The sequence below is a fragment of the Bos mutus genome, chromosome 6, assembly GCF_027580195.1.
Source record: "Bos mutus isolate GX-2022 chromosome 6, NWIPB_WYAK_1.1, whole genome shotgun sequence".
Classification (NCBI taxonomy): Eukaryota; Metazoa; Chordata; class Mammalia; order Artiodactyla; family Bovidae; genus Bos; species Bos mutus.
Window position 1 is genome coordinate 109,917,711 of NC_091622.1, and position 27,782 is coordinate 109,945,492.

General features: G+C 35.7%; 1 protein-coding gene across 6 annotated transcripts in view; it reads left to right on the plus strand.

Moving 5' to 3' along the window:
* Positions 1–27,782, plus strand: part of CPEB2 (cytoplasmic polyadenylation element binding protein 2) — a 68,797-nt gene that overhangs the window by 19,103 nt on the left and 21,912 nt on the right. For 2 of the 6 annotated variants that reach the window (XM_070372709.1, XM_070372712.1), the window contains 2 exons: positions 16,191–16,241; positions 23,651–23,674. The exons of 2 other annotated variants lie outside the window; for them this stretch is intronic. In XM_070372709.1, coding sequence (XP_070228810.1) covers positions 16,191–16,241; positions 23,651–23,674 — 75 coding nt within the window. The remainder of the gene's footprint in view (positions 1–16,190; positions 16,242–23,650; positions 23,675–27,782) is intronic. 2 more of the 6 variants (XM_070372710.1, XM_070372713.1) reach the window with 1 other exon arrangement.

A 27,782-nucleotide genomic window follows, 5' to 3' on the forward strand; every position in this document is an offset into this window, starting at 1 on the left:
AATGACTCTATAAATGCTAAGTGGTCCTGGTGGTATCAACTAAATTCTTGCGTCTTTTCAAGACACTTCTTTTCTCTCTGATATTCTCCTCACTCGTCTTAGTATAAAATGGAAGTTGTTGTTGTTCAGTCGCTAAGGCCTGTCCCACTCTGCAGTCCCAAGGAATGCAGCACACCAGGCTTCCCTGTCCTTCACTATTTCCCAGACTATGCTCAAACTCATGTCCATTGAGTCAGTGATGCCATCCAACCATCTCATCCTCTGTTGCCCTCTTCTCCTGCCCTCCGTCTTTTCCAGCAGCAGGGTCTTTTCCAGTGAGTCTGCTCTTATCAGGTAGCCAAAGTTTTGGAGTTTCAGCTTCAGCATCAGTCCTTCCAGTGCATATTCAGAACTGATTTGCTTTAGTATTGACTGGTTTGATCTCATGCAGTCCAAGGGACTCTTAAGAGTCTTCTCTAACACCATAGCTTAAAAGCACCAATTCTTTGGCGCTCAGCCTTCTTTATGGTCCATCTCTCACCTCCATACATAACTTCTGGAAAAGCCATAGCTTTGACTATTCAGACCTTTGTCAGCAAAATGATGTCTCTGCTTTTTAATATGCTGTCTAGGTTTGTCATGGCTTTCCTTCCAAGGAGCAAGCATCTTTTAATTTCATGGCTGCAGTCACTATCCTCAGTGATTTTGCAGCCCAGGAAAGTAAAGTCTATCACTGTTTCCACTTTTCCCCATTTATTTGCCATGAAGTTACAAGTCTGGATGCTATGATCTTATTATTTTGAATGCTGAGTTTTAAGTCATCTTTTTCACTCTCCTCTTTCATCCTCATCAAGAGGCTCTTTAGTAGTTCCTCTTCACTTTCTGCCATTAGAGGGATATCATCTTCATATCTGAGGTTGTAGATATTTCTCCCTGCAGTCTTGATTGCAGCTTGTGATTCATCCCACCTAGCATTCTGTGTGATGCACTCTGCATAGAAGTTAAATAAGCAGGGTGACAGTATACAGCCTTGACGGACTCCTTTCCCGATTTGGAACCAATCTGTTGTTCCATGTCTGGTTCTAACTGTTGCTTCTTGACCTGCATACAGGTTTCTCAGGAGGCAGGTCAAGTGGTCTGGTATTCCCATCACTTAAAGAATTTTTCACAGTTTGTTGTGATCCACACAGTTAAAGGCTTTGGCATAGTTAGTGAAGCAGAAGTAGATGTTCTCCTGGAATTCTCTTTCTCTATGATCCAGTGAATTTTGGCAATTTGATCTCTGGTTCCTCTGTTTTTTCTAAATCTAGCTTGTACATCTGAAATTTCTCAGTTCATGTACTGCTGGAGCCTAGCTTGATGGATTTTGAACATTACCTTGCTAGCATGTGAAATAAGTTCAGTTGTATTAGTTTGGACATTCTTTGACATTGCCCTTCTTTGAGATTGGAATGAAAATTGATTTTTTTTTCCACTCCTGTGGCCACTGCTGAGTTTTCCAAATTTGCTGACATATTGAGTGTAACAGCGTCATCTTGTAGGATTTTAAATAGCTCAGCTGGAATTCTATCACCTCCACTAACATTGTTGGTAGTAATGCTTCCTAAGGCCCAATTGACTTCCCATTCCAGGATGTCTGGCTCAAGGTGAGTGATCACACCATTGTGGTTACCTGGGTCATTAAGACCTTTTTTGTATAGTTCTTCTGTGTATTCTTGCCACATCTTCTTAATATCTTTTACTTTTGATAGGTCCTTGCTATTTCTGTCCTTTATTGTGCCCATCCTTGCCTGAAATATTCCCTTGGTATTTCAGGTTTTCTTGAAGAGATGTCTAGTCTTTCCCATTCTGTTGTTTTCCTTTGTTTCTTTGCATTGTTCACTTAATAAGACTTTTCTTCTCTCTCCTTGCTGTTCTGTGGAACTCTGCCAGTGCAGGAGATGTGAGAGACACAGGTTCAGTCCCTGGGCCAGGAAGATTGCCCTGGAGGAGGAAATGGCAACCCACTCCAATATTCTTGCCTGGGAAATCCCATGGACAGAGGAGCCTTGTGGGCTACAGTTCATGGTGTTACAAAGAGTGGGACAGGGCTGAGCGTCTGAGCACATCAGTAACTATCACATTGGACCCATCAGCTGAAACCACAGTTTACAATTTAAGTACAGAGTCACAAAATAACTTGTATCAGTTTCTAAAATTCTGGTGTGAGAACTTACATTTTCGAGCTTAAGAGCTTCTGGGGCCTTGCCCGGCTGTCCAGCAGTTGAGACTTCACCTTCCAGCGCAGGAAGCGTGGGTTTGATCTCTGGTTGGGGATCCCACATGCCTTGTGGCCAAAAAAACCCAAACATAAAGCAGAAGCAGTATTTTAATAAATTCAAAAAAGACTTTAAAAGTTGTCCATATTAAAAAAAAGTCTTTAAAAAGCAATCAAATTTCATAATTAGAAAAAAAAAATTATTTCAGACTTGGAGAGCATGTTTAACATGCAGCTTCAGGGCCCTGTTCTAGAAATTAGCCATGGCAGGTTATGTGATGAGTACACTTTTAAGAAACTCTCCTCTATTAGAACAAGATCAAAGAAATCTATAAGAAGTTTAAAAAAATTGAGTGGTTTTTATTAAAATAGAGTAGAGCGAAAAATAAAACTGATACCAGCAATATCCATGTCAAAGTATAGTTACTTCCCTCCTCTTAAACTGCCCTAGCTTATTAATAACTCTGATAGAGAGGCATGTATTTCCCAGAACCATTTTGCTTTTCTTCAGCCACCTGTGTGGCTTGAAGTCAAAATTTTCACATGTGCCGAAAAAACGTATAGATGAAAATCATTTTATTAGAATGTTTTCCACAACAAGATAATAGATTGCTATGTATGCTTTCAGTTTTTAAGTAAAATGTTTCCTTCTATTTTAAAAAGGAATAAGTAGAATTTACATATTCTTTCCCTTTTACTTCATTGATTTTGTTTTCTTTTTCTGTAGATCATTGGCCTTTGATAAAGAGGAAAAAAATAATTATTTTTGGACTAAATTATATAGAAGCCATATACATTTTATTAAATGTGTTCTGATTTTAAGAGGTGATCACTGTTGTGACATACTTGATACCTTTACCCCCAACTATTCAGAATTTAGCTCATCTTAACGGAACAATTTATTAGAGTAGAACTTCTGTTGTCAATGTTATCTGCAGATTGAAAAGGAAATTTTGAAAGTGTGATTGCAAAAATTCTTGTTGTAGAAGATTCATCTGAAATATGGTATCATGGATAGAGATTTTAAATTTTTATTTAATTTTAAATATTTCTCTTAGCAACAATATTATTAAATTTAGAGTTGTTATTTCTTCCAAGCATCTTTGAATAGTCAACTAAATGATTTGACTTATATAAGATTACAGTTTCTTTTCTAAAAACTAAAAACTATTGCACAGAAATAACAATGAATTTTCTTAAAAATCACATTTATTCAAAGCATATGTGTATTTATTAAAAGTTTATTACTCATGCAAAGCATCTATCCTAGAACTTTAAATATGGGCTTACAGCCCTTATTTTTAAATTGAAAATAAAAGCAGAAAGAATATTTTTTATATAGAACCTGAAGTGATAAATACATGGGATAACTGAGCCTATGAATTTTAGCAGCTTATTTGTATTTGAAATAAGTATTTGAAAAGTATCTGAGTCTCTAATGAAAGGTTTTCCTGCAGGATATAGGACTTTATTCTTTGAAATGTTTTTCTTATTTCAAAAAGTAGTGTGTATTCATTAAAGGAAATTTGGAAAAACTTGGGGGAAAAAGTTTTTAAATTATCAATAATTCCACAAGCTAAAATAACCATGTTTAATATTTTTGGTATATAATTTTTCTCATTTTTTTTTTTAAATATATAAACATAAGATATATGAGATATTCAAATAGTTACCTTCCCTCTAACCTGGTTAACTTTCAAAAAGTTAGTTTAAAAAATATATGTACATAGATTACAAGGTAAAATAGTGCCATAAGGTTTATAGAAGAAAAAATAGAAGTCTTTCTTCATTCTGCTCTGTCTACTTCTGATTTCTGTTCCTTGGATGTAGCCACTTTCAACTGTACCTATTCTTCGCATAATTATTTGTAAATAATATGCGCTTATGCTTTATATTTCCTACATTTTAGGTATTGTCTGTAGACTGTCTACTTTGATTTACCCATACCCCCAACATTTTCACTGCTTTGTCCTCTGAAAACTATTTTAGGACCACTTTTGTTTTAGAGGATGCAATTACTGTGATAATACAAATGTTATTTACAGATGAACCTCATATGTTTTGTACTGTAACATTTTCTGTCTCATATAACTCTTTTTCCTGGAATTTATCATTGTCTCTTTTGGTTTGTTTGCTTAGTTTTCTAAGTACATACACTAATTCATCCCAGAATATATTTGTAAAACACTGAAGCTTCTTGGAACATGTAAAAACAGCAAATAGTCATATAAATTGTCTTCCCCCCACCCCGCCCACAATGGTGTGAGTATTCTTGTAGCCCATCATAACTGTCATTTTGTGGTTTCCTTAAGCCCAAGAATTCCTTATTCCTTTGGGATTCATGTCCTAATTTCCATGTTCTTTCTTAATGATTTATATATGTTTTATTGGGCCTATCTTACAACCTTCTTTCAGATGGGGTATAAATTTTGAGGCTTGTATGTATAAAAACATGATTATTCTACCTACATAAGATGATAGGCTCGTGTGGAATTATGTATTAGTGATTTAGAATGTTGAAAGCAATGCTTCATTACTTCCAGGGTTAAATTTAACACCATTCTAAAACCTGTTCATTTGTATGATTGTCTTGTTTTCTGTTTTTTAATTTTACTTTTTTACTGGAAGCTTTTAGAATATTTTCATGCCTGTGGTTCTGAATTTTTGTACTAATGAATATGGGTCTTCCTGTGTATGATGGTAGGGGACTTTACCGGTCTGTCTTCTTCCCCTTTCTTCCTTCCATCTTTCCTTCTATCATTCCATTTTCTTGTTTTATTTCTTGTACTGCACATTAGTTGAGTCCTCCTATTTCAGAGATTAATTTCCTTCAGTTCTTGGAAAATTTTTTTACCTTTTTTTTTTTTAATAATTTCTTCTCTTTTATTTTTTATATTACCCCTCTCTGAAATTGCTGTTCTTGAAATATTGTCTCCTATACTCAACGTTTGGTTTCTAACTTCCATGACTTTATATTTTGTTTCACTTTTGGAAGGGTTTCCTCATCTCTTACTTTCAATCCTTCTAATGATTTTTTTATTTAAAAATTTTCTCTGAATGACTTTTAAGACCCTATTTAGAAAAATTCTCAGAACTTTCTTATTTTTATTCTTTGATCTTATTTCTCTGGAGTGTTTAAACATTATTATTTTTCCAGTTCCTTGTATTGTCTATGCTTCTTTCAAGTTCCTCTTTTGTAATTGTTTGGTTTTGTTCTCTTTTTTTTCTCATGCTGGAGACTTTTGTTCAGTATCTTATGATCCTTTGCTGTCCATTCATTTTTAAAGATAAAACAGAAATGGTGATTGGAAACTGTGTGTAGTTACAGCTTATGATCTAGTGAGCATTACTGTAAGTGGATCTGTATGTCCCAGTATCTGTGTTCATGCATTTTCTTTTGTTCTGGGGAATGGACTTGGATGTCTGTCTTCCATTCTTCGGCCTAGAAGCTGTAGTCCTGCCTAGTTAGCCTTCTTAGAAGAGCCAGAGAAGGGGCTGCAGGTGTCTCTGCTTGAACCAATCATCCACCTCCCAGTTTTCAGTTCTACTCATATCTACTCTGAATGATAACCAGAGCTGCTTATTTCTCAACTTTTGGGGGCTTTCATTATAGTAAATGGCTTATTTCTTGATAATCTTCCCCATGTACACACCAGGTTGCCTTTAGTGTTTTTGGTGATTTCTGGTCTCCACAGTCAACTACCAATCAGCCATTCATGTTCACAGCTTTTGAAAATGTGATATGATTCTTCTGTGATCCTGTCCAATTCTCTTTGTCATAATGGTGGTTATGCCTCTTTAAAACTTCTATGCTGACATTTTAGGGGTTTCAGAAAGCAGCAGAGATGAGCTCATGTATTCACTCCTCCATGTTCAGTTGGAAGACTCTGTAATCCCTGGTTTAAGTACCTCCTTAGTGAAGCCTCTTTGACACTCTGGTCAGTAGTGGGTTACTTTGTAAGGATTGCTAAGCAACCATGTAAATTTTCAATTGGAGCACTTTTCTCATTTATTTCTGATTCAGTTATTTTTTTTCAGTGTATATTTCTATTCACATGAGAGTGTATCATGGGAGCATTGACCACTTCTGTTTTTGCCTTATCTTGAATCAGCATCTGTATTAGTGCCAACCAAATAGAACAGGCTCAGTGAATTATTGGTTGAAAGATTAAACAATGGTCCAAAAAATTTTCATCAATATTTATTTAGAACTTAAAATTATTTATATGCATGCAAAAAAGTTTATATAACCATTCCCCTACTGTTGTACATTTGGGTATTTAAATTTTTAAATGAAAGTCAATGAGCTTTTTCTGAGTTTATTTCCATAGAATAGACATTACATTTGTTTTCAAGGCACTAGACGCATATTGCCAACTTTTTTTTCCCCCCAAAGTGTGAAAGTATTTGTCACTCAGTCTTGTCCGACTCTTTGCAACCCCATGGACTATAGCCGTCTGGCTCCTCTGTCCATGGAATTCTCCAGGGAAGCATACGGGAGTGGGTTGTCATTCCCTTCTCCATGGGATCTTCTTGACCCAGGGATTGAACCTGGGTCCCTTGGATTGCAGGCAGATTCTTTACTTTGTCTGAGCCACCATGATAGGCAAGGTTTATTTTGACTCCTGCTACAGCAAAAGGGAGTGAAAACAAATAACAGATTTTTACTGTTCTCTCCTATGCTCCCTGAGAGGGGGGAGGGAACTAGTCCTTTAAATGGGGTGAAGGTAGGGGTGGATCTGTGGGTCAGGCCAGGGGGTGGCTTAAGTGGTCCACCCACCCTTGGTGGCCCTGGAGGTGCTGTGTGCAGGGATAGATCATGCACAGTACTGTGCTTTTGCTCCTGATGCCTCAGAAGTGGCAGTTGAGTTTTTTTTGTATCTTATTGTTCATAATGTGCTGCAACTGCACATGTAGGCACTTTATTTTTAGTTCCGTATGGTTTCTTTGTATTCTGATGCTCAAATAGACCTTTGTGCAGGTGAGCTCACTGCAGCAAAGGGTCCCAGGTCCCAGCCTGTCTCAATAAGCATAAGAAGGAAGGAAACTCATAAGTGAGGGGCAGAGTCTCAGTTTGGAAGTGGAATCCTTTCTCTGGCTCTAAAACAGTGTCTTTTGAAAGCCTGGTTGCTACTTGACCTGTGGTCCTTGGTTGATGTCTGCTGCTGCTGAGATAGTTCACAGATTTCCCACTCTTGTGGAATCAGACCATGGTGATGACCAGCAGTCTTAATTCCCTAAGCATGACTAAGTTTATTGTTTTACTAATTTTTATTGGAGTATAGTTGCATTACAGTGTTGTGTTAGTTTCTGCTGTAAAGTGAAGTGCATCAGCTCTATGTATGCAAAAACCCTCTCTTTTTTGGATTTCCTTCCCATCTAGGTCACTGTAGAGCACTGAGCTCCCTGTGCTATACAGCAGGCTCTAATTAGTTATCTGTTTTATGCATAGTAATGTGTCTGGGTCAATCCCAATCTCCTAAATCATCCCACCCCACCCCCACTTTTGCCAATTTATTTTTAAGTTTTATGTCAGTTTGTACTATCACTGATGATGTTTGATTGTCCATTTGTTATTCTCAATATTACTTTTGTTAATAAACCCTTTTATAATTTAAAGTTTTGTGACCACTAGTGCAACATGATTTTAACATTTAATTGCATATATCAGTTAGTACCAGTTTTATTGAAGTGATTTTACAATAAAACATTATCTTACCAGATGATTAACGACTTAAGTTTAGCCCTTTATTGTTTTTGTCTTTCTCTGTGGTTATACTTAAAAAAAAACTTATTCATATTCTATGTTCCTTGGTGTTTACAGACTCCAGGGACTGTAGCCTTCACAAGTTCTTCTGTCCATGGGGATTCTCCAGGCAAGAATGCTAGAGTGGGTTACCATGCCCTCCTCCAGGGGATCTTCCCAATCCAGGGATCAAACCCAGGTCTCCCACATTGCGGACAGATTCTTTACCTGCTGAGCCAGCAGGGAAGCCCAAGAATACTGGAGTGGATAGCCTGTCCCTTCTCCAGGGAATCTTCCCAACCCAGGAATCAAACCGGGGTCTCCTGCATTGCAGTCTTTACCAGCTGAGCTACCGGGGAAGCCCTCCTAATGTATGGTCTAGTATTAGTTGGATAAATGTTTTGAAAGTTATAAATATTAGGTGAAGAAAATTATAATGGGATCCTTATTTATGAGTGAATTAGCTTGATTAATTTTCCTGGAAACTAAAGTAGACTGATGGCTTTTATTAGATGAAGGTAAGGAATGATCCTGTTGCTTTCTTGGAATCTGGATCTAAGGGTCTTTTCTACATTTGTATGATCTTATTCTTAGGCTTTTATGAGGCATGCATTCAGATTTGGGAGTGAGGTCAGGAATGACTGTCCTGCCTTTTGGATCTGAGCAGAGACTGAAATTATTCAAGGTTGGTAATGACCACATTCTGAGTGGATTTTACCAGGCTTCCTGTGAACCATTTTTTTTTTTCCTAACTGGGTTTCAAAATAAAGGTGAAATGTAGATAATGAAAGAAATATGAGAAGAGTCTACCAAAGCAGTGGGAGCAATGCCTTGTTTAAAGCACATAAAAAAGAAGAATTAGTTCTTATTTAAGAGTGTTGTGTATGTGTGTTGGTTTAATATATGTACCCAATATATAACATATCATAGCTATCATTTATTGAACTTTTGATACATGCTAAGCTCTGTTCTCAGAACTCTACATATATGGATTAATTTAGTTACTTATCACAACTAAGGGTAGATATTTAGCCTTAATTTACAGTTCGATGATTGTGGTGGCTTACTAATAATAAATATCTAAATTTCATTGCTAGTAGCTGGTGGAATTTAATAGTTCTTAAGTTTGTGCTTTGAACCACCACACCATACCACTTCTCTTATTAGTTGGTTAACTATTCTAATTCAAACTCTTGATGTGTGATTTTTTTTTTTCTGTTTAAAAGAGTTGGCAGAACGTGTGGCATTGTTGTTCAGCACCTTTCTCATCACTAATGAGAAATTTGTTGGCATCATTAACTGTGAATATTGGGGCTTTGAAGATCATTTTTTGGATGCATTCATTAAAGAAAAAGAAAACACTTGTGGAGATGGGAAAAATTAATCTTGGCAAAGAGCAAAAATAGGACTTGTCTTTTTCCCTCCCCTCCCCATATTTAAGGGGTTAAGAAATGAATTGATAAAAGCTTGTTTTGTGATTTTTTTTTTTTTTTCCGTTCACTGAGAGAATGTCTTTTCCCTGTCTCACATACAAATGCATATTTAGGTACTGTGCTTTAGATCAAGGTCATAGTTCACATAACAGAATGAGACTTTTTTTCATCCATTTAATAAATATTTGAATCTGTTATGTACCAAGCTCTGTGTTACATGCTAGAGATAGAGTAGGGAATAAAAAATGACAGTCTTGCCCTCATGGATCTGTTTAATGAAAGACAGAGACAACAGGAATCAGTGTTGTCAATCTGCCTCTGTTTGAAGGCAGAAGCATAGTGTCAAGGGCACAGAGAAAGAATGAAGCTGCTGCTTTAGACAGGATGGTCTGTGATGGCATCTGTTAAAGACCTAACTGAAGTGAGAGGTGTGACTTTGGTCATATGTAGGCAAGTGCATTTTGGATCAAAAAGGGGAGGAAGTATACAGATCCTGAAATGAGAATGCGCCTGCTATGTTTGGATAATAGCAGAGGCCATTGTGGTTAGAATGGTAGATGATGAGGGGCCAGATAAGTGGGGGAGGGTTTTAAGCAATAGAGCAATATAAGCTGACTTAGGTTTTAGAAGGATCACTGCTGAGTGGAGACAAGACCATGAGGTTATTCTGGCCGTCTGTGAGGAGATGGGGATGGCTTAGGCCAGGCAGACAGTGAAGGAGCTGGTGAAGAGTAGTCAGGTTGGGCTCTGTGTTGATAAGAGAACAGGTGACAGATTTATACACAGATTAGTCAGAGTGGGGAATAAGGTAACCCAAAGTTTGGAGATGAGCAAACTACTGGGAAAAAGTGCTGTATACTAATCTGGGGAAATACAGAGTTAAGGTAGAGAGTTGCAGTTAAGAGATACAATGTGAGTGTAATCTGCTTAGAGATGACATATAAAGTTTTGGTAGCAGATAATGTCATCTAGCAGAGAAGGCAATGGCACCCCACTCCAGTACTCTTGCTTGGAAAATCCCACGGATGGAGGAGCCTGGTAGGCTGATGTCCATGGGGTCGCTAAGAGAGGGACTTCACTTTCACTTTTCACTTTCGTGCATTGGAGAAGGAAATGGCAACCCACTCCAGTGTTCTTGCCTGGAGAATCCTGGGGGCGGGGGAGTCTGGTGGGCTGATGTCTATGGGGTCACACAGAGTTGGACACAACTGAAGTGACTTAGCAGACTTAGCAGCAATGTCATCTAGGGAGCCGTGTAGAGAGAGAAGTCTGAGGATTGACCACTGGAGCTTTAGCATTTAAGGGTTGAGAAGAGGAGGAACATAAATTACTTGCAAAGAAGACCTTAGGAGTGGCTGCTGACAGAGGAGAACCAAGAGAATATGGTATCAGGGAAAGGAAGTAAGATGCTACATCGAGTGGGCGTCCCTAGTGGCTCAGTGGTAAAGAATTCGCCTGCCAATGCAGGAAACGTGGATTCAACTCCTTGGTCAGGGCCATCCCCTAGAGTAGGAAATGGCAACCCACGCCAGGATTTTTGCCTAGAAAATCCCATGGACAGAGGATCCTGTTGGGCTACAGTCTGTGAGGTCACAAAAGAATTGGACACAACTTAGCAACTAAACTCATCAAATGGCTATCTTCTCATTAACTAGAAGCTTTAAATTTGAGAATACACAAGCATTAAGAAATGTTGGGGAAATGATTGCTTCATTCTATCCTTTCTAATTCATATTTCTCTAACTTTAAAAGAATGTTTATAAATCTAAGGAAACATGAAATAAATGTTATCATTTTATCACTAATAAGTTCTTTGTGTTGGTAGTAAGTAGTTTGGAGAAAGAACTTACGTGCTGATAAAATATCAATAAATATATATATATATATGAATATATATATGAATAGTCTAATATTGGCTTAACTTATCACATATCTTTAAATATTGCCTTGTGAATAATTTATCTTTATAGTTGGTAAGTTGTATGCAGTTATCATATTTGTCAGTGTTTTTTGATGCAGTAATATGCATCTGGCCCCATCACTTCATGGCAGATAGATGGGGAAACAGTGTCAGACTTTATTTTTTGGGCCTCCAAAATCACTGCAGATGGTGATTGCAGCCATGAAATTAAAAGACGCTTACTCCTTGGAAGCAAAGTTATGACCAACCTAGATAGCATATTGAGAAGCAGAGACATTACTTTGCCAACAAAGGTCCATCTAGTCAAGGCTATGGTTTTTCCAGTGATCATGTATGGATGTGAGAGTTGGACTGTGAAGAAAGCTGAGCGCCGAAGAATTGATGCTTTTGAACTGTGTTGGAGAAGACTCTTGAGGGTCCCTTGGACTGCAAGGAGATCCAACCAGTCCATTCTAAAGGAGATCAGTCCTGAGTGTTCATTGGAAGGAATGATGCTAAAGCTGAAACTCCAGTACTTTGGCCACCTCATGAGAAGAGTTGACTCATTGGAAAAGACCCTGATGCTGGGAGGGATTGGGGGCAGGAGGAGAAGGGGACGACAGAGGATGAGATGGCTGGATAGCATCACCAGCTGGATGGACATGAGTTTGAGTGAACTCCGGGAGTTGGTGAAGGACAGGGAGGCCTGGTGTGCTGTAATTCATGGGGTCGCAAAGAGTCAGACACGACTGAGCAACTGAATTGAACTGAACTGAATGTGCATCTGAAATGGCTAATATGAATTGTCTTTTTGTATATGTATTATGCCTATTGTTAAAATAATAATAGACTAATAAGACAATTTTTAAGGTACTGTAGGTCTTCTAGTTATTCACCAACACCTAAGAATACAGATTTTTCAAAATTATTTTTCAATTTTATAGTATTTTAATGTAAAAGAGACCAAGTGGGAGTATATACCCATTTCTTTAGATATGTTAAAACCATCATGACGTTACTATATTTTGTCATATTTTTACATTCATAAATAATAGGCCAATTAATTTGCTCAAACTCACTGCTAGAGGACTTTATCTGTAAAGTTAACTTCTGGTATAACCGAGAAAACTCCTAAGTAGCTTAAATATGATAGGCATTTTCTCTTTTACATAAACATAAGACTCCGAGAAGTAGTGTTGTGGTTCTCATGGGTCTGGGGTCCTTCAGTCTTGTAGTCTTCACACCCAGCTTCTGCCTCATGATCTAAGATGGCTGATGCGGTTGAGCCATTGCATATGCATTCCAGAAAGCAGGAGAAACAATCAAGAAAAGGGAAGAGCTTCCCTTTTAAGGATACTTCCCAGAAACTTCATTTACCAGTTGTGTTTTACATTTGTTGACCACACGTTAGACACATGGGCACACTTAACAACAAGAAAGGTTGGGAAAGTCTCCTTTTTGCCCATTTGTGTGTCCTAGTATTGACAAAACAAGTGTTAATCTACAACTACCTCTGTGTCACAGGCCTTTAGACAACAGGGGGAAACTGGTTTTATAGCAATGTGGCTTTTTTTTTTTTTTTTCTGTATTAAAGGATAAGTTATCTATGCTGCATAATCATTCTGTGAAGTTTTTCATTGAATGAATTTTTTTGTACAACCAATCATACATATTTTGATCCAGATTGTTATTAGCTAGGAAGACATCATAAGATAGTGATTAAGTATGTAGCTAATCTGCCTGGATCAAATCCTGCCAGTACTGTAATCTTGGGCAAGATGTTTAACTTTTTGTGGCATGGTTTATCTTCAAATGGGAAGATAATGGTACCTAAGTCAGGATTGTTGTGAGGGTTAAGTAATTCATTGTAAAGGACTTAGAAAAGCTCCTGCTGCTGCTGCTAAGTCGCTTCGGTCATGTCCGACCCTGTGCGACCCCATAGACTGCAGCCCACCAGGCTCTGCCGTCCCTGGGATTCTCCAGGCAAGAATACTGGAGTGGGTTGCCGTTTCCTTCTCCAAGAAAAGCTCCTGGTACATCATAAACCTGCCAAGTGCAGGTGTCTGACTCTCCACAACCCCATGGACTGTAGCCTGCCAGGCTCTTCTGTCTGTGGAATTCTCCAGGCAAGAATCCTGGAGTGGGTTAGGCCAATCCCATTCTCCAGGGAAGCCCATAAAACCTCCAGTGTTAGTTATTACTGTCAATTGGCAGATTCTTAATGAAAGTAATTTTAATACTACCCCTTGTAAAATAGATGGGCTTCCCCTATGGCTCAGATGGTAAAGAATCTGCCTGCAATGCAGGAGACCTGGATTCTACCCCTGGGTTGGGGAGATCGTCTGGAGAAGGGAATGGCAACCTATTCCGGTAGTCTTGCCTAGAAAATCCCGTGGACAGAGGAGCCTGGCAGGCTACATAAGGTCCGACATGACTGAGCAACTAACACTTACTCACATGTAAAATAGAGCTGTGAAAGTTTACTTGTAAAAGATGTATTAGTATTTCACTATGGTAGAGGAAAAGTAACTGGGTAATTTTAAAACAAATCTAAATCTGCTTATTTCAATTTGGAGTATTTTATTATCTTGAGAGATTTTCTTCTTTGAAGAATTATATTTTAGAACATCTTTACGCATATCTATCCATTTGCAAATAGAATATCTGTTTATTGAACTTTTCACATAAGGTGTGCCTTTTAAGTCCATTCAAAGCCAAGAAGTCAAAAGACTATTAGTAATGAAAATATCTTGTTACCTGTGTCTTATGATGAAAAATAAAGTCAACAGTGAACCTATTAGAGGATAATTATGTGGCAATTGGAAGTTGAGTGTCTTTTGAAGTGGAACTAGGCTTAAGGCTTTGCTTAGTTTACTTTTCTTGGAAATCTTGCTTGAATCCCTGGACTTGGTTAAATACTCATTTGTGTTTTTGTTTTTTTAATATAGCCTACTGTACATAACTCTTTACCCTTGGCTAAGTGTATTGGAATTGTTTATTTGTGTCTGTCTCACCTACCGCATCATAAGCAGAGACTATCTCACTAGTGTTTGTATCCTTAGCATCAGTGTACAGACTAATGAACTTGTTATACTGAACAGAGCAATACAGGTTGCCACTTTGTTAGGGATTTCGGTTTTCAGTCTCAGTATAACAGTGGTTTTTTTGTAGCCTTAAATTGTTCTCTAAATTTGGTCGTCTGCAACAAGATGTTTAGAAATAGGCATATTTCCAAAATAAACTATGATCCTTCAAAGTAATGTTCCACGCTGTTGAAATATCCAGTTCAAGAGAGCTCTGCTTCCTAACTCTTTTATCTTATGCCCTTTGTACTTACTCTCCTGTTTCTCACTGCATACTAAAGCACATCAATAAACTTACTTGTATGGCATTCCGTTAACTAATGTCATGCTGCATGAAACTTAGGAGTCAGTAAGGGCTGGTAAATTGTCCTTTGAAGGTCAGAAACATTTATTTTAAGTTCAGTGTGAAAACGAAGTGTGTAGTTAAATTAGAACTCAGATGATGTGTGTGTGTTTATGTGTATAGATACGTATACATATATCTGCTTATATATCTGCAGATATATAACTACCTTATATACTTATATAAGTATCTTATATATCTGTATATATCTGCTTACCTGTTTTAATGTCAAAATTGGATTACCTTTGCCACTTGCTCTTGCACTGGAGATGATAAAATTCTTTAACTTCATAATTGAAAGCCAGTAGAAAGTATCTGTTTTGTGTGGGATATTTTGGAGAGGACCCTTCGAGTATAAAGTACTTGCTGAGGCGGTAAAGGTGATGCAGTTACTCTGTACTCTACAAATCCTGTCAGGTTCATTGACAGCCATTGGTTTCTCCCTCTGGTATCAATACACTTGCACTCTGTCATAGTGTCTTTTTCAAGGGCTGTGCTAAAAGTTGCTAGAATGCAGTCTCACAGATATTTAATTTTTGAAAGTTTCCTAAGCAGATTTTAATGTACCTTTCTAATAGTCTATCAAAGATTCAGTCATTCGAGGAAAATCCTATATTTTCATGGACTACAAACAAATGATCATCCTCACTTTTGGGATTTAATCAAATAAATATTATGATGTAAAACTACAGCAGTTGTTCATGTACAACTTTTTTCTCTTCCACAGCAGTATATAGTAGTCGTCCCTTCTGTATTTTTCTAAATGCAAAATTCCCTAATGAAGGATGACTCAAAAAGAAGTATTATACTCCTAAGCTTTAATATTTGCATTTTTTATGTTTTTATTTTTGTCTCATTTATAAACTTTGAACAATATCAAACTGTTAAATTTCCAATTTATTTGTGGTAAAACCTTTAAGGTGTTTTTATTAAGCTTTATTTAAATTCAGCTTATAAAATCATATTGAATTCAAGAGCAAGTTGAGAAGAGTTTGGGGGCTTTGTGGGTTTTTTTGACATTTTGTTGTGTTTTTTTAAGAATATAAGTTTCTGTCCTTCAAATATGATTTTTGGGAAAATAGATCTTTAGAGAGAATTACAAACAGATTTGAGAATTTTTTTTTTTTTAATTTTCACATCCTGTATTAAGTTTGAAAGACTCGGATACCTACATTGTTTTTACATTCCAAAAAAAGAAAACTTGATTCTGTAAGGGTTGCTCCCAAATCACATTGTGCTCTTATATTCTGAGAACTAAAGTTCACTGTTTTCAACTTCCAAAGATAGTTTCAGTTAATAAACTTTAAACTAAACATTAATTTTTTATTCCTGAAGAACTGTACTGTGCTCAGTAAATTTCTTCTCCTTACTCCCCTTCCTTTTTTTTTTTTTTTTTGCTTTTCAAATAGCTCCATAATCTTCAAACTTCCCTTTCCCATCTTTTTAAAGGTCGATTGAGCTATCCACATCCAGGAACTGACAATCTATTGATGTTAAATGGTAAGTTTTTATAAAAACATTTTATGTTTTCAATTGATGTATATAAAGATGACTGAATACATGTTTCTCTAAACCTTCCCCATACATACAAGTTAATCATTTTATAAGTATAAAAATGAAGCTGCAACTTTTCCTGTATAGAAAATAGAATTAGGAGTTTGAGCATATTCTCACTGGCAAAGCAGCCATTGAAGTATATTTTTGACAGCATGATTTAATTCAATGACTATGACTATGGAGGCAGTTCTGAGTTTAAATATCAGCTTTCCAGTTTATTGTATTAACTTGTCAAGTAACTTCCATGTGCCTTAGCTTCCCATCTGTGAAATGGGAATAGCAGTCTCAAAGTTCATTATGAGAATGAAATGAGATGCTATTTACAAAGTGTGTAGAAACTGTTATTATATATTATAACACTTGTGTTAATGTTCAACTAGGAAATATACTGGTGATTCTCTAAATATAGTAGTCATACTTAATTTATTCTAGTTAGAAAGTTTACACAGTGAATTTTACTCTCATGAAAAAGAATAAATAGACTTTCATTAAAGTTGTTTTCTTTCTGTTGGACAAATATTGCATTTGGAGTCACAGTACCTAGCACTTCCATGACTTTGGAGTAGACACGGCAGGATTAAAATACCCTTCGCAAAGGTTGCTTTTATTTATTTATTTGTTTTTTAATTTTAAAGATCACTTATTTATTGTAGAGTATGTTCAGGGGGCAGGTCTGAGAAGAGGGAAGGAGGATGAAGAAGGAATGGTAAAGATAGTATAGGACTTCCTTTAAAATACATAATTAATTGCTAGAGTGGCTTGACACTTCTTCAACTAAAGCTTTGCTGAAAAAAGTTGGCAATGAAGTTGAGAAACAAAGAGTGAAAAAACAGTGTGAAGCTAGACCATGTGAACTCCAGTGTTAAGTAAAAATTAATATTAAGTAAAGATGGAAAAATAGGAAGAAAGTCTAGGCTACCTAGGAGATAGTCAAGGTAGATAGGATTAAGGAATAAAAGAAGAATTGAAGAAGCAAAGTGTTAAGTGACGTGACAGATTGATTTGTTCAACATTTGACCCTTCTGTACTGAGCACCCACCACATGCTAGCCTAGTCTAATCACTGGTTTATTTATTCCTGAGGATCTTCCAGGATGGTTAGAAGTAGAATTGTCACAGTATTAACAGACTCTGCACTCTAGACTGAGATCATGTTCACGCCAGGCCTTACAGAGATCTAGCAGTCCATAGACTTTGACCAAAAAGGCACTAAAAATTACATTCCAGGACCTCTTCATGCGGCCTTTTCTCTACCATGGAATTAACAAACCATATCATCATTTAAGCAGCTGGTCTCTGAATTCTAAATCTGTGATTGAAAATTACATTGTTGAAATTGAGTTTACAAAACAGAAAATAGATCATAATCTTTATTACTTTTATGGCTTGATGTATAAAATAATAACTTTAGGTAATGCTACATTTTTAATATGCTGATATCCTGACTTCCTTAAATTCTTTTGAAACAGTCTGTGTGGTAAATAAAGGTCATTCACATTTCTATTTTTAACTTCTAAGAAAAGCTATTCAGTTGAAAAGTGAATTTGCATATGTTTCACGTATTCTGTTAAAGTCTATCTGAAGGAAAGTGCTGTATGAGATAATTTGTTAGATCATTCACAGATGTTCTTAGACTGCTGAATACATAGTAAAATAGAATGATTCAGAAGTATATCGTAATCACAATAGAATGTGTTGGTTCTGTGTGAGCAGAGCTTAGTAGCCACACTGTTTTTACAGTTTATACTTTCGGTTGCACTAAACATTATTAAACTAATTGACTTCTTCAGTTGTCTAAAACCTTTATAAATAATCTAGATGTTGAGTGTTCCATCCCATAGTAGACCTAGTCATATTTTATTAAATATATATTTTCAAAAAAAAAATCATGTCCTGTGAATAGATGAAAGAGTTGGATTTGTTTGGAGAATAATAAATTTAAGGCAGGCAGGAGTTACATCTTATGGACAAATCTGTTTTTATTTTTTATGTTAACATCCTTTACAGAATTCCATTTTAGAGTTATAGTACATACTCAGTACAGTAAGCCATCCTGGAAATTCTGAACTTCTGACAAGGGACTAGGGGAGAAAAATGATGATGAATCTAGGACATCAGAAGTGTTTAGGCTAGTAGAAACAACTGGATCCAGAGAGGAAAAAAGAATGCTTTGCTTATCTGGGATCCTTGGTTAAGAGGAAAAGCAAGGGCAGAAAATAGGGTATATTTATAGGGTAAGAAAGTATTAAATGTTAAGAATGTAGGGTTTTTTGTAGATGTCAAGGTTATTGAAGAGAGAAGTGAGAATTAAGGGATATTAATATCAAACTTCTGCCTACACTGAGTTATTATGAAATATTATTGATGGACTAAAGAAATTATAGCATTTCAGTACATAGACCTGCTTTTTAAATTGTTGCTCTTTTTAGTTTGTCACAAATTTAACTCACCATTAGGCAACTGATTTAGTAATATTATTTAACCAACAAGCATAGCTGATATTATTGATCTTTAAAATCAATATTGGTAATAAATTCTACATCAGTATTACTTCCATGTGGTGGTTTAGCAATAGTTGGCAGTGGTTGGAATTACAGACTCTGGAGCCAGGTTATCTGGGTTTAAACCAGAGTTTGCTATTTCTAACTGTGTGACCTTGGGCAGTTTACCAAACTTCCCTTTGTCTCTGAGTCCTCACGTGTAAAAGAGACACAGCATTCTGCCTGCCTCAGAAGGATCTTGTGAGAAGTGAGTGATTTCATTCACATGAAGTATTTAGAACGGTTCCTGACAGTAAAAGTCGGTTATGGTAACGGGTGGTAACAGTGACAGAATGACTTTGAAAGAGTAAAAATCATGTCTTGTGCATAAATGAAGAAGCTGGATCTGTTTGGGGAATATAAAATTAAGAGAAGACATAACTGGAATTTTCAGGTGTTTGAAGGAAGTTATTTATAGTGGACAAAGACTTACGTTACTTCAGAAAGCCTGACTAGAACCATTTGGAAGAAGCTCAAAGTTGGGAGTCAATAAAAGTAAAATGATTCCTCAAGCAGTGTTTCTCAAGTGTGATACACTCACCCTTTGTGGTACCCAAGATGACTTTTGATGGTTCACAAATGCACATTAAAATAAACACACGCCTATTACAGTTTAAGATCATTCCTTAGCTAATACAGTACTGGCAGAAATCTGTGATGTTCTAGTGGTGCTAGGCTTGAGTCCATTAAAAGATAATATATAAACTCAGGCCTAGGGGTTATGAAGATAAGGCAGACGATGTAAAGGTTTTGTGATTCTACCTTCCTGAGTAATTAGCATGATAGCTAAACATGTAAATACTCCTTTTAAATCAGGGATAATAAAGGATAAATAGGGACTGGAGTAAAGGTCAGGAAGTTGGTCAAAATAGGTGAAACTCTGAAGTACCTCTGGCAAATCCGTTAACTCTGAGCCTCTGTTTACTCAGATATAGAAAAAGTTATAATCCCATACCTATATGTCTCGTGAAGTCGTTCTTTAGATTTTTTTTAACAGATTTTAACAGCAAAAAATGTCATAGAATATAACTGCAAATAGGCTCCTACAATAGACTGTGTTCCTCAATTCAGTTAGAAATCCAGTTGACTAGTGAACACTGCCACTATTGAATAATTCAGATATTGTAGAAGAGTCTAGCTTTAACATCTAGAAATACCTTAGGGAAGTTGCATTATATAGCAATGGGTAGATTGTCTAAAAACCAAAGGTTTTACTGGCTGATGTTAGAATGACAGCTTTAATGTTTGTATTTCTAAGTGTATAAATCTTATATTTTTAATTAACAATAGTGAAAAAAAATATTTTCTAGAAGTAATACAAAATGGTGCATCATTGGAGTATTTGTTTCTATTACTGTACTCCCTTCACATGTCTCCCAAGAAAAATAGCTTACATTTTTATTAGTACATGTGATTTTTCAAAAGGGGAACAGAGCAGAAGTGTGGGGAGGGGGTTAGCAAGCTGGTTTGAAATTCAGATTTATTGTGATTAACCACATACAGCCATGTTTGTAATCAAGAGCTTGTTCTATTTTAGGAGGAAATAATGTGTATCTTTTAATTAAGAAAATGTACTCAGTAATGAAATTGTCTTAAGTATATTCAGTCATGAAAATAGGAATCTTGAGTATGCAATCAGTTCTTTTTTGATGCTGATGGAAGTGAAGTAGATCATAGCAGATTTATTTTGGATCTTGAAAAGGATTGTGATCGGGGGGGATAATGTCTTTAGCTTCACACCAAGAAAATGTTAACCTTTAAATGTATTTCCAGCTGATTTGGTATGACCTGTCCCTTCCTCCAATTGCAGTAATTCAGGTACCACAGACTGTTGCTGAGAGTAAATACCTAAGGGCACAAAGGTCCTAAGGAGAAGGCTAGAATTATCCTGTTTCTTTTTAAGTAGCTGCAGGTTAGGATCTAAACAGATTATTGGGAACCAGGACCCAAACTGTAACATCCCTTGTATAGGAAGGATCTTCAGGCTTTTCTCACGTCCTTATTACCTTCATTGAAAACAAAGAAATATGTATGTGTGTGTCTATACTATATATTGTAACACACATACATACATATATACATATGTATATACAAACGTATGTTAAATAGCCAGTTCCTCACTTTTTTATGATGCTTTATAAATCTATGTACCTGAAATTTAATACTCTAAGTACAGTGTTTTTATACTACAAATTATTTGCCTTTTTTTCCCTCTAAATCATATTCTAAATGAGTTTGGGAGGGGCATACTGCTTAAAGAAGTCTGTTTTAATTAAAACATAATGATTACTAGATGTGTAATGATTTTCTTTTCTCACTGAGGATTTCTGATAATTCTGATTTGGTTACAGTGGAACATATCCATGAAATTCACATAGAAATATTAGTAGGAAAGTTGAGTACACACACCATTGGTTAGCATAATGGTAGGAGATTGGTTATTTCCCTGACAGGGAGTAGGGAATGTTTCACATGGTTTAGCTTCATCTGCAGTCAGTTCTATTTTTGGTAATGTAGAGACTTGGAATCTGAGAGTTGTCCAAGAAATAAGGGCAATAGCTCTTTACAGGATTCTAAAATTCCTCAGGTATGAGATAGTTGGAGAAACTTTCTAAGTAATGTGTTCAAGCCTAGAAATGAGACGAAACCTAAGATGCTGTGAACATTTGTACATATTTTCACTATTTTAATGTTGACTAGCCTTAGCTAAGAACATAAAAACTAAGACCATAAACTGGTTATGATGTCATTAATTTTCTCAATAGATCATGAATTATGTTGTACAGTTGCTAAGTCATGTCTGACTCTTTGTGACCCATGGACTGGAGTGCCCCAGTCTTCCCTGTCCTTCACTATTTCCTAGAGTTCGTACATTATTACTTAATCATAACTTTATAATATGACTTTAAATTTGATGAAAAGTTTTATTTTCTTTTGAATATTTGACCCTCTACAACCATGAATGAAATTCCCCAAAGCAAATTTATATTAGATTAATGCCTTTAGATAAGCAGGAAGTCCAACTTTTGATTTAAGCTGTGAAGTGCTTTGGGGCCTATTGACCACTTTGATGCTGAATACAGTTATAAAGACTTCAGGGAATTCATCCTTCCATAGCCTGTTCTTGATAACTCCTTTTATAATTCCTAGTGTCTGATTTTCCATAGTTGACCGTCAGTCTCTTTGAGACCTTTTGTTTTTCTTAAGGATTACATGTCTCAGAAGACCTAGATGACAAAATTCCAAATGCCACTTCTACCACTACCCTCACCCGAAACTAATATATAGATCAGTTAAGCTATATATTAATATAATCTGTATATATACATAAACACACACAGAGGTAAGCTATATATAAATGTGTATATAGGTGAGGTAAATCTGCCAGGTTTTGAGCTAACTGGAGCTCATGGACAGGTTAAGTCTGCATTTATATAAGAGAAGACAACAGTTTGTACATACAGTATACGTTAAGTAAAGACAGTAAAATGCAGGGATGTTAATGAAGTTACTTTATATAAAAGACTAATACAAACCTTACATTTACTGACTTATTTCTTGAAATAAAAACGATTAAGACTTTTCAAGTTTGGTTCTCCCCTTTTTATTATAGGGGAACTAAGACTGTAGCCCCACCCTGTAGACACACTTCTTTATATTAAAGCCTTAGTATAATTTTTTTTAATTTTGTAAAATCTCTACAATAGAATGTGTTTAATGATGTAAAATGTTTTCCTTTGATCTTTAAATTTCATACCTTTGGAGAGACTACATTTCTGACAACCTTTAATATATATTTTGACTTGAAATTTTTCAATAACAGATTTTTCCCAGACCTAAAAAAAATCGATGAATATGAATTAAGATTTTGATTTTGATAGTCATTTTTGGTTTACTGCTAATTCTAGAGTAGAAATACTCATAGTATACTCAGATTTGGGAGCTAAGTTATTTAAAAACAAGTTGTAGATTTTATCAAACTGATACTCTTATGAAAAATAAATTGCAGTGTTTTTTCTCCATGAGGAATCGGTAAACTGCTAGTAACATAGGTTGAAATACTTTCTGCTTTACACTGTTAAAGGTTTAACATATGTACTGTTCTTTGAAGATACTAATAATAGTTCGTATCGGAATCCCTCTTACTCCAGATGTGGAGACAATAAACACTTAGCTGTTATAAAATGTACCAGAAAGATTGAAAGCATCATTAGTCTGTCATTGATCATTTCTTCACTTAAGCAAGTTTGAACATGAGTCTTGTATTCTGTCTATCTAAGCTCTGTAAACTTAAGCGGACCAGTTCAGTATTGTTTCATTTTTTCACTCTTATGTGTCTTCCAGTTATTTTTCCATGCAGGGCTTTGCATAAAAAGTGATGTTGACCTGAATTACTAGTTGGACATTATATGCTGTGTCACTTTCTATAATAAGTAGAAAAGTAAGGATTCAATTCAAGTTGTCTTCATTGGGAAAAATATTTTGGATGCTATTTAACCATAAAGTGTTACATATTCCTATCCCAATTAGATGAAACAAATATATTTATTCATGAGTTTTAACATAATTGAGAATAACTTTTGTATTTCCAGTTAATTTCACAGTTTTTATATGGTTCAGATGGCACATAAAAGAGTGCTTTGTAAATATTAAAATACCATGCACATGTTGTGTGATGATATTGAGGTAGCTCTTAAGACAAAGTAGTTCTAATTTCCAGATGCCCACATAGCTTTCCATGTCATAAATGTTTGTTTATGTGGGCTTATTTTTAGTTCTGACATTTTACAATTTGTCCTTTGTTTACATGCAGCGAGGAGTTATGGGCGAAGACGAGGTAATTCATTTCTGTTTGCTATGGTATAACTGTTTCTAATTGGGTTTTACTGATCAATGTTGTAATTATTCCAGATTTATTATGCAATGTCTGGAAACTCACTGAAAAATTGTGTTTTGATTTGCACACTTACTTGTCCAAGTTTTGAACCCTAAATAGCTTAACCTTTAAGGTACATTTTCATACTAATATGGTTATTTAATAAATTTTTCCATTATAAATGTCTAGATTTTAACTTTTTAAAGTCATTTGTGTATCTTTTAAGATAAACCTTCTGTTTATAGTGTTTTAAGAGATGTGTTTTATAGATACTACTGAAGGTGACATGAAATATGAATTTTCTGCTCTCTCAATCTGTAACTGATTGTCTTATCTATGGTATATAATTTATAGCTCTAGTTTATTAGTTTTATGTTTGATCCAGTTGAACATGGCAAATACCAAACAGATTACTATTAACACTGATATATAGAAATCATGTTGCTCATATTTCTCTGGGTCTTAAAATAATCCTTTCTTTCTCTGTCTTAACACCACACACACGTGCACTTTCTCTCTCTTGTCTCTCTCTCACACATACACATACTTTCTCTCTCGCACAAGAGTCTTCCCCTTTGGGTTCTTGTTTTCTTAAGGAAAAGACTATGCAGTGCTGCTCTGTTCAGCTTCCTAGGAAAGCAGCTAACATTTTCTGTGGCTTAAACTTTGTTTTTCTTTTTCACATGCAGAAATTGATAGGAAGAAAAGTAGATGTGATGATGGGATGAGAAGAAGCAAAAGTAACTTTACAATAGATTATCTTCTAGTGATGAATAGCCATACTACTTACGTGGTTATTATAAGTGCCAGTAACCGTAGTACTCATGGAAAAGGATTTTCCTTAGCTTGTAAACTCTTCCTTGAGCCATGGAGGATAGATAGTAATAACAGTGCCTTTTGATCAATTTTATGTATGTGTGCCAGCGCTTCAAATTCTTTTTATCTAGTCATGAGTGTGTTACTTTGAAGACAAACCTGCAAAACTGTCACCATTGACGACAGAAACTAGTACTTTATACATGTCAGTAGTATTTCCAGTTTTGTATTTCAACATTGTCTGAATTTAACTTCATTTTCAGAATCTAGTTTCTTGAAATGCTTCACTGACTGTCTTGGTTCTTTATTTTTCTAACTAAAAAATTAAGAGGATTTGGAGACTAATGACTTAGAAAACTGAAGCTGAATAACTTTCTAGAGATTGGTACTAGCAGCTGAGAAGAGGAGAAAAATTGAGAATTTTAGTACCTATTTTCAGTTCTATGGACTACCTTATTTCACTGTGGTATTTTAATATGGAAATTTTGTTGTCTTGAAAAAAGCCCATTTACCAATCTGTGTTTTTAGGTATTTTTGAAACTGTAGAGCAATTTAGGATTCTTGTCTTTTTATACACGTTTCATCTTTTAATCTTAGTGTGATTTATACACCTGATTTGGTATACTCCAGTATAAATGTCATAATCTAGGAAGTTCTTCAAAACAAGGTATAGGAAAATCATGCTGTTTATCTTCTTTTATCTTAATTTAATAATTGTAGACTGTGACTATATTAAGAAAAAACAAAAATTTGTGCTTTACTCAAATATCTCTGTCCTCTGGGAGCCACAAAGACTTCTACTTCAGAGCTACCTCCCAGCATTGAAAGAAAGAAGACTCTCACTTGGTTTAAAGGCTTTTGGTAGAAGCCTTCTGTAGCACAGAGCTGACAGTTGTTATACTTACTTGGCTTAGTTTAGCAGGAGCTGGAGTGAGGCGGGTAGGGCATGGTGGTGGATAACTTTTCCTCTCACGTTGTATAGCATTAAGTAATTTTTCTAGTTGTTCCTCCTAGGAGTCTGCTTTTAAAATTTTAGATTTGATAGTCAGATGAAAATATCCTGTGATAAAGCAGAATGGAAAAGAATATGAAAAAGAAAAATATATATATGTGTATATATACACACACACACATATATGTATAACTGAGTCACTTTGCTGTACAACAGAAAATTAACACATTGTAAATCAACTATACTTCAGTAAATTTTTTTTAAAGTATACCCATTAGAAATAACTATTGAGAGGTCTTATTTGAGTTTGAAAGTACTTTTAACACAGTAAGTAATAAAATATATTAAAAAAAACAAGCACATACTAAAGGAGTGACTCAACAAGTAGCCTGGCTTTCTTCCTATTTTCTATTCACTGTTTCCTCTTCCTACTGCTAGATGTTATAGCAGTATCACACTGATAACCTTTTAACTATCAAAGATTGCTTTTATGGGTTTCATATTTTAGATTTGGTCCATCAAAGGAAGTCCATTTATTTAGTCATTTTTCTTTTCTAAAAAAAAAACTCTCATGTGCATCAGATCTGTTGATGTGGAATGTGTGACAGTTGAGCTGATACAATTTTGGCCAAAAAATAAGACATTGCTGTTTACCAGTGTGTGGTGGATGGACAGTATTATTTTCACAAGCATTTTGACTTTATAGTCTAGTTTAAGAAGAACTATTTTTTTCTTCTTTTATCACTTTTGACTCACCTTTAAGCTCAGGCACAGAGTAGCTGTTTTCATTTAAAAGATTTCCCACTTGAGTGTAGTAAAAACTAAATTACTACCAAAATGAATGTGTATATTTTAATATCTTTAGTAATGTCAATATAAGAACTTTAAATCAAACTGACTGTGGATACTAATATATGAAATATACCTTAGGAATAATCAAAATTTAAATATGCTAAAAGTGATTAAGAAAAGCAAAGATTTCTTCCCCTGCTTTTCGTTTGTATCCTGCCCCTCAGTTCAGTTCAGTTGTTCAGTCGTGTCTGACTCTTTGCGACCCCATGGACTGCAGCACTCCAGGCCTCCCTGTCCATCACCAACTCCTGGAGTTCACTCAAACTCACGTCCATCGAGTCGGTGATGCCATCCAGCCATCTCATCCTTGATCGTCCCCTTCTCCTCCTGCCCCCAATCCCTCCCAGCATCAGGGTCTTTTCCAATGAGTCAACTCTTCGCATGAGTTGGCCAAAGTACTGGAGTTTCAGCTTAAGCATCATTCCTTCCAAAGAACACCCAGGGCTGATCTCCTTTAACTAAGATGGACTGGTTGGATCTCCTTGTAGTCCAAGGGACTCTCAAGAGTCTTCTCCAACACCACAGTTCCAAAGCATCAATTCTTCGGCGTTCGGCTTTCTTCACAGTCCAACTCTCACATCCATACATGACCACTGGAAAAACCATAGCCTTGACTAGACAGACCTTTGTTGGCAAAGTACTCCTATGTATTTCTGTACCCTGGGAGCCATAAAAAGTTCTACTACAGTGCTGCCTGAGGGCCAGGATTAGAAAGGAGAAAGACTCTTATGTCTATCTTATATTTTCCATGTTTATTTCATTCAGAGAGTGAACATACTGGTCTGAGCTTGGAGTAGGTTTGGAGGTTGTGAAAGAAGTGTGAAGTGTAACTTAAGCACTATCTCTCAATCTGAAATATTTCTGTTACTTCAGCCTATCCTTTTAATACAATAATAGGTACAGGATTAAAATGCTGCTGTACTCCAGTGGAGTAAAAATATATAGAATTATGTTAAATAACAGAAATAAAGAATCTATTTTAGTTAGTGAAACTAAAAACCACAAAGCAGTCTCTTCTAGCAGGCAAGCCCAAAGCTTTACTCAGTAGATTTTAGTATATTACATATGAAATGGGAAGATGGGAGAAATACTTGTAAAGGGAATAAAATTACAGAGCTTTAATTAGAGTGGTTGGATTTGTTCATACTGGTATATAGCCATTCATATTCTTGTGCCATAATGAATAAGTATTAATAATACATTATACTTAAAATACTGCTTAAAAATTGATCCAGGATTTTCTGTGATTAGATTTAATTTGAACTCATTTGACTCTTTAACAGTCTTGTAAAATAGCCAGAGTAAGTATATACTCCCTAACATCACTACTACCAAATCCTCTCATGACGACATAAAGGCTGACAATTTTCATCTTTGATAACTACTTTTTTCACCTTTTTATTGAATTATAATTTGCATGCAGTAGTATTGTAGAAGGAAATGGCAACC